The sequence below is a fragment of the Lucilia cuprina genome, chromosome 4 (assembly GCF_022045245.1).
Source record: "Lucilia cuprina isolate Lc7/37 chromosome 4, ASM2204524v1, whole genome shotgun sequence".
In the NCBI taxonomy this organism is placed as follows: domain Eukaryota; kingdom Metazoa; phylum Arthropoda; class Insecta; order Diptera; family Calliphoridae; genus Lucilia; species Lucilia cuprina.
The window spans coordinates 98,386,346-98,394,469 of record NC_060952.1 but is presented as its reverse complement, the minus strand read 5'-3'; the positions used below and the strand labels follow the sequence as shown (position 1 = coordinate 98,394,469).

The following is an 8,124-nucleotide window of genomic DNA, read 5'->3' as shown; positions in this document are numbered from 1 at the left end:
CACGCACTAATCATTATAATGTTACGATTACATTTAGCCCCAAACTGGACATTCCCTTGATCGAACAAAAAACTTCGTTCATACAAACACACACACATTAAAAAGGAAAGGAATTAGTACTTTAGTACCAAGTATAAATAAATATTGTAAGAATACTACTACTACTAATACTACGACGATTGGCACCCTGCTGTTATTTAAAGATCGATAAACAATGTTTAGTTGAAGTGCAAAAGACACATCTTTAAGTTGGTTTCTTATTCTCTCATTCTTTACACTGCCACAGGTTGTAGCAGCATCTGTACTCAATAAAACTGCTTGTAGTACAACATGTACAACACAACATTGCAACATGTAACTTAACTGTAGCACATGTGGTTTTAAAGTTGAATAAAATAAAAAGAAAATTAAATCAATTAAATAATATATTTTTGTTTTTTTTTTTTCATTACATTTTTATTTAAAATTCAATCAATTGTTTCAATTAATGATCAATGATCTATTAATGCTAATGATTTGTCATCTAAGTGGAAGTGACTAGAAAAAGGTTTTGTTTTTTAGTTCATACTATGTCAACCAAATGGTAGTATTAGTCATTATTTATAATAAATATCTGTATTGTTATATTTAAAGTTTTTTTTTTTTTAACTTTAAGTATTGAAAATCTATTTCCTATGCTACTACTTACATACATATATATTTATAGTCAGTTTTAATAATGGTTTTTAGATAAAACATATTAGTACTATGATGACGCTAGTACGGCCGTATAATTGAATGAATGAGTCATCATTTTGTATTAAGTATTCCATTCATGTTTTATATATTTTATAAAGGAAAAAAAGCTATGAGTGTCTATGAGAGTTAAAAGGTTAGAAATAAAATAAAACTATTGATGTTTTGTTATAAACTTTAAACTCCTACAAATATTGTTTAGAAAAAGATACGAAAATGTTATGTATGCAGCATTAAATGTAAAATTATTTAAAATTTTGATTTTTTATTACAACTTTGACCTTTTCAATTTGTTTTTAGTTTTTTATATTAAAAGTTTTATTACAAAAAAGTTTCTGGCGGCAGCAATTAAGGAGATCGGTTCTAGTTTTATTTTAATGATTATTATTAATTTTAAATTCAAGAATTAATATTTTTTAAACTTTTTTACAGTAATTATATATTTTATTTGTATTTTACAAAGTTGTTTTTAAAATAATTTACTAAATACGCGTTATGCACTGAAAATTAATAGTAAAACTGGACTCGTTGTAACTGAGGCCTGTGGTTGTTGTGGCTTTTTAATTAATTGCATTGTAATACAATTTAAAATAAATAAGAAATTATATACGGACGTATTAGACATTAATTAATACTACAGATAGATACATATATATAGATAGATAGGTCGATAGATAGATATATAGATAGATAGATAGATAGATAGATAGATAGATAGATAGATAGATAGATAGATAGGTAGATAGATAGGTAGATAGATAGGTAGATAGATAGATAGATAGATAGATAGATAGATAGATAGATAGATAGATAGATAGATAGATAGAAAGATAGATAGATAGATAGATAGATAGATAGATAGATAGATAGATAGATAGATAGATAGATAGATAGATAGATAGATAGATAGATAGATAGATAGATAGATAGATAGATATATAGATAGATAGATAGATAGATAGATAGATAGATAGATAGATAGATAGATAGATAGATAGATAGATAGATAGATAGATAGATATATAGGGGGATAGATAGATAGATAGATGATAGATAGATAGATAGATAGATAGATAGATAGATAGATAGATAGATAGATAGATAGATAGATAGATAGATAGATAGATAGATAGATAGATAGATAGATAGATAGATAGATAGATAGATAGATAGATAGATAGATAGATAGATAGATAGATAGATAGATAGATAGATAGATAGATAGATAGATAGATAGATAGATAGATAGATAGATAAATAGATAGATAGATAGATAGATAGATAGATAGATAGATAGATAGATAGATAGATAGATAGATAGATAGAAAGATAGATAGATAGATAGATAGATAGATAGATAGATAGATAGATAGATAGATAGATAGATAGATAGATAGATAGATAGATAGATAGATAGATAGATAGATATATAGATAGATAGATAGATAGATAGATAGATAGATAGATAGATAGATAGATAGATAGATAGATAGATAGATAGATAGATAGATAGATAGATAGATAGATAGATAGATAGATAGATAGATAGATAGATAGATATATAGATAGATAGATAGATAGATAGATAGATAGATAGATAGATAGATAGATAGATAGATAGATAGATAGAAAGATAGATAGATAAATAGATAGATAGATAGATAGATAGATAGATAGATAGATAGATAGATAGATAGATAGATAGATAGATAGATATATAGACATAGCTTAACGGAGAAATGAAGTGATTCTGAGCCGATTAATAGTATACTTTAATGTGGCCAATATGTTTGGATGACAAACATTAGCTAATGTTGTGTAGAGTGTAACACTAACTCATAGCCTAGGTGATTAAATTAAGTCCTCACTATAATTGTGTACGGTATAGAAAAACACTAACTCATTTTCTCGGTTTTTACATCTATTTTATTAAATTAAAATTTATTAATCATTAGTCTTTAGCAATCCTTCCATAAGTTTATAACATTGTGATACCAAAAACAAACACTTATATAAATAAGAAGATATTCTAATAAAATGTTTATTTAAAATGAATTATTTAATAATTTACACACTCTTTGTGTGGCAAATGTTTAACGTAATCCTGGCATTTACCGAAAAGGATAGAATAAAACAATGTCCTTTTAGGGAAACCGTCAATATAACAAATCAACATAAATTTGAAAATGGTTCAGTTTTATATCAAGGCATAATAATACCGCCCGAAAAGCAAGTTCTCTACGATGCTGTTTATTTTATGGGCAACAAGACATCGGTGCCACTGCATTTAAGAGGTTGTATTAGTGAGAGTGATGCTTGGATTAGTTTATGTTGTGGACTAGATGAGTACTACAATGATGGAAGAAGAAAATGCGAACGGTTGAAATCTAAGATAAATATAACTTGTAAATTTCAACATTTTAAAATTCAAGAATTCTATGAGTGCTGGGAGCCAAACGTATTACAACAAATTTCCGACAATTGGACATTTTATGGGGTGAGTAGTGCAATTGAGTTAATATAGTTGCAAATGAATTGCATGATTCAATTGGTTATGTTATTAAAATAAATTAACTATTACGGTTATAATTTTTTTTGCTTGTAATAGAAATTTTTCTAATTTTTTAATAACACTATTTTTTTTATTTTTCCAGCAAGGAATCATAACACAAAATAAATATATGTTTTATGGTGAATTTTGTTTTTCACCACAATTGTTGTCCTATAATTCTTATAAATTAAATCCCTTCACTTGTCGCATGGATGATGGTTTCAGCAAAAAACTTTTTAATCAATATAGTAAGTTAAGAAGGTTTTCAATTATGAACCAAAAGTGATTTGTCTATTACCTAGCTTATTGATTGATTAATTAAGTAATAGCTTACTGACTAGTTCATTGACTGCTCTGTTAAGTATTCTACCAACTAGTTCTTTGACAAATCAACTGACTAGGTTGTAGAAGAGTCTACTGAATAGTCTATTGACTAGTCCGCTGACGAGTCTGTAGACTAGTCCGTTGACTAGTCTGTTGAATAGTTTTTTGACTAATCTGTTGACTAGTCTGTTGACTTGTCTATTGACTAGTCTGTTAAATAGTCTGTTGAATAGTCTATTGACTAATCTTTGACTAGTGTATTGATTGGTCTAATGACTAGACTATTGACTGATATACAAACCACTGTATTAATTGGTCTATTGACTACTGTGTTGATTAGTCTTTTGACTATTCTCTTGACTAGTCTACTGACTAGTCTATTATTGAACTACTGACTATTCGGGTTAATAATCTATTGATTAGTTTAAACTGCTGACCAATTGACTAAACTACTGACTAGTTTATTTATAGACTAGTTTGTCGACTGTAGCTAGTCTGTTAACTTGTCTATTGACTGGTCTATTAATTGGTCATTTTACCAGTCTATTGACTACTCTATTAACTTGTCTATTGATTGGTTTATTGACTTGTCCATTTAATAATCTACTTACTTGTCTATTGATTAGTCTAATTATTGACTACTCTGTTGGCTAACCTAATGTCTAGTCTATCAATTGGCCTATTGATTAGTCTGTTCTCTAGATTATTGAATGCTGGGCGGGTTTCTTACTGATCAGTTAAACTAGGCTTAACTTGCTGTTAGATTAAACTCGGAACAAATTTAGGCGGACTTTAACCGATGATTTAAGCTCAGTTAACTTTGTTAGTATTGCCAAGTTTTCACTCAAAAACATAAACAATGAACAGCTGTTTTTTGCAAACAATACTTTTGTAAAATGGAAAATTTTAAAATAAATAAACATTTAAAACAATAATTAATGCAACAAAACAAATCAGAAAATTGCAATTTACTTAAAATATTATGTTTTTGTTCTTCCGAAATCATTGTTTTATTGTTTTTGTTAATTGTGTTTTCTCACTTATAACTTGAGTTTAATTGGCCAATTACACTCAGTTAAACTAAGATAATAAGTAAAACTGATAACTGAAAAACACGAAACATATATTAAACCAGGTTTAACCAAAGAATGAAGATTATCTTTATCAGTCTGTTGACTATCCCATTGACATTATTACATCACTGCGCATGAGGGGTAACACAAATAATACATTTTTAATTTCAGATTTGAATATATCGTTATTATTTTTAATACCCACGATATTGATGAATTATCTCTTTAAGCAATTGCGTATTGAACTGGCCGATAAACTATGTTTTTATTATATTACTTCAATGACTTTGGGCAATGTAATTTTTAGTATTCTTAATATTATATATAATTTGAAGGGAAATATTATAGTGTTTGTTATATTGGGTGAGTTTAATTTGAATATATAAAACTGTTTCTATATTTCTTTTTTAAACTGATCTTTTTTTAAGGTTTCATGGGTTATTCTTGCCATATAGTGTCCCTTCTGTGGTTAAGTGTTTTGTGTTATGATATTTGGCTGGAAAAAAAGAATCCTAATCAATTGACTATCTATTCCTTATATGTTGGTTTCAGTACTTGTTTAGTAACGGTTTTTTTAATTACTGTTAAATTACCCTGGGTACGTGACAATATCTATAAATACACTATTGATGAAATATGTTTATGGAATGGTAGGTTTTTTTTAAGAAAAAATGTTTTTCTTATTAAATCGGCGAACTTTTTTTGCTTACAGCTGATAAATGGTCTGCATTATATTTTTACGGTTTAACTCTTTTAATATTAATTTTAACTTGCCTCAAATTTGCTCACTCGGCTTTATTGATTTACGAAATACGTGGCGATGAGGAAACATTTAAAAACAAACGACATTTATTTAAACAAAAGTATGTAAGAGCATTTAATTATATAAAACTATTTTCTAAATATTTTATTTACAATTAACAGCGCTATTTTCATTTCACGTTTATTTCTTGTATTGGGCGTTCCTTGGTTTGTTCACATTCTGTCTTATTACACTGTGGTTAGTAATGATTTTAGTGTTGTTTTTTTACTGGTAAATTTTGGCGATGGAATTCAAGGCATTTTTAATTTTCATATTATTCGTATGGAGAAATAAAGTTTGGGTTTATTTTAAACAAAAGTTGTAAAGAATTTTTAAAGTTTTTAAATTTAGATAAATTAATTTTCTATATTTTACAGAACCTGTAAAGTTCGAACACCGCAAGAGGATTGTATACCAGCATGGATGACGGAAGTCTCTGGACAAAATCCATAATAGTTGATTTGTTTATCTCCTTGGCCAGGAGAAGATATCCATAAACATATTATTTAGATATAAAAAAAAATTCAAAAAACAAATGTAAATCATTTTAAGTCGTATTTTACTTACAACACGGTTAGTCTTGTGAAACTATATTGAAAATATATTTAAAAAAATGAAATTATTTTGAAAATGTACAAGTTTCCCAGTGAAAACTTTCATTACCATGTAAGAGGTTAAAATGCTAAAATTTACTTACACAATAGCATTTTAAGTCATTATTTTAACACGGTGATGTCATTGGAGGAAAGTACTTACCACAAACGATTTCAAGTAAGTAATTAGCAAGATGACTAATAAATTTGAAAGTATTTATATAATACATTATTTGTCAGAACTTATTAAACTACTTCTATGTAATCCAGGCGATATCTAGTAGCCATTGAAAGGCATGTTGTTAGGTAAGTAATTACAATTGAAAGCCATTACCGAGTTTTTGCTGGGTTGAAATTTAAAATTAATTTGATCAATTAAATTGAATACATTTTGAACATAAAGTAGAATTTTCGAACATTTTTCGAGAACCTTTCGATGAACATTTTCGAGATCAATGTGGTTTTCGAAAAATTAATTTAATAGTTTTACAATTCTTTCGAACTTTAAATTTTCGAACAAAATTTTGTCCGTAGTCCGCCGGTATTATATGCAGATTAAGTCTATTGTTTGGAGGAATGAAACTATCTGTAATCGTTGTATCGCTTTTGTACCAGTAATTGGGGAAGCTTCGGTATTGTGCCAGAGATATCAAGATCCCAGAAAGGAGTAACTATGAGGCTAAATTTTAGTTCTATGGCAAGCGGAAGATCGCGTGGTATTGTTTCAACTTTGTACCAATTATTGGAAAGTTCGAAATTGGTATGTGCTTCTCTGATTGAAATAAATATTTCCGGATAAGCTTCGGTGTTATTCCAAAGACATCAGGATTCCACAGGGAAGTGACTGTAGAATTAAATGTTCATATTGAATGTGTTATATAAGTTTTCCTATGATTTTGTCGAATGAAAGGGATCAGTTGAATGGTGATAAAGTACCACACACAGTGTTTCCCCTGCATGTTACTGCTGAAGATCGTACTTCGGTTTACCAAAAACATTTTTAGATGTTGTTGCCGAAACCACAATACAGACCATCGCAGCAGTGTGGTTCAGTTTGTCGAAAAAATGATTCAAAGTTCTAAGACCAAATATCTCAAGTACCAAAACAAAATTAAAAGAGTGTGGTCAACAAGACATACGCTCACTTAAAGCACTTCGGGATTCTTAAGAATCGGTTCAAAATAAGGTGAAACATTTTAACATATTACGATTTTTACTAAAACCCGACTTTTTAATAAAAAATTGATATTTCACTAAAAATTCCATATTTATCACCAACAATTTTTTCTATTTCACCAAAAATTTTATTATTCATCAAAAATTATATTTTTTTAAAAAATTTAATTTTTTACCAAAAATTATATTTTTTAAAAAAATTTAATTTTTTACCAAAAAAATTAAATTTTCCACAGAAATAGAATTTTTCACTTAAAATTAAATTTTTCACTAAAAATTAATTTTTTTTTACTAAAAATAAAATTTTTCACTAAAAATAAATTTTTTCACTAAAAATTAAATTTTTTACTAAAAATTAAAATTTTCACCAAAAATTTTTAATTTTTGAGAAAAAATTTATTTTTAAATAAGAGTTAAAAAGTCTTGATAAAAAAGCTCTCTTCATTAAAATAGTTTCTTTAAACCATTTATGTATGTTGTGTTTTGGAAATAAAAAAACCGTTTTCAATGCAAACTTTTAAAGTTTTGCTTTTGTTGTTTTTAATATTTGCCAACGCCAAACCATCACATTTACCTACATTCTAAGTAGTACATGCTAATAAACAGTAGCAACTTAACAGTTTAACTTTACATACAATAAAATACCAAATTGTATAGTTTGTTTCTTCCTAACCACCTCCAACCCCTCAGCAACATCCTAAGCGCCCTTTTGCTAACAAGTAACAATTGTACAAAACAAAGAAATTTAAGAACTAAAGACCAACAAACATTAACAAAAAAATGTGTTTCTTTTTATTATATCAACAAGAAAATTCCTAACAATGCAACACAGCAAAAGAATATGCAACAATAACAGCAACATGAGCAAAA

General features: G+C 27.5%; 1 protein-coding gene across 3 annotated transcripts; it reads left to right on the top strand.

Moving 5' to 3' along the window:
• Positions 1–2,716: 2,716 nt before the first annotated feature.
• Positions 2,717–6,172, top strand: LOC124419463 (G-protein coupled receptor Mth2-like). 3 transcript variants are annotated; one of them, XM_046949077.1, is made up of 7 exons: positions 2,717–3,232; positions 3,390–3,534; positions 4,855–5,046; positions 5,112–5,333; positions 5,396–5,546; positions 5,608–5,683; positions 5,863–6,172. In XM_046949077.1, the coding sequence occupies exons 1-7, from the start codon at positions 2,786–2,788 to the stop codon at positions 5,869–5,871; spliced, it is 1,242 nt and encodes a 413-aa protein (XP_046805033.1). In that variant the 5' UTR covers positions 2,717–2,785; the 3' UTR covers positions 5,872–6,172. The 3 variants fall into 3 exon arrangements, with proteins under 3 accessions (XP_046805033.1, XP_046805031.1, XP_046805032.1); XM_046949075.1 differs by having other exon boundaries at positions 5,608–5,803; XM_046949076.1 differs by having other exon boundaries at positions 5,608–5,806.
• The last annotated feature ends 1,952 nt before the right edge of the window (positions 6,173–8,124 follow it).

Bases quoted from the DNA above. Each gene is read 5' to 3' on its own strand.
- LOC124419463 (XM_046949075.1), top strand. From the start codon at position 2,786: ATGAATTATTTAATAATTTACACACTCTTTGTGTGGCAAATGTTTAAC. The intron at 3,233-3,389 runs GTGAGTAGTGCA...TTATTTTTCCAG, and splicing joins ACAATTGGACATTTTATGGG to CAAGGAATCATAACACAAAA. The intron at 3,535-4,854 runs GTAAGTTAAGAA...TTTTAATTTCAG, and splicing joins AAAACTTTTTAATCAATATA to ATTTGAATATATCGTTATTA.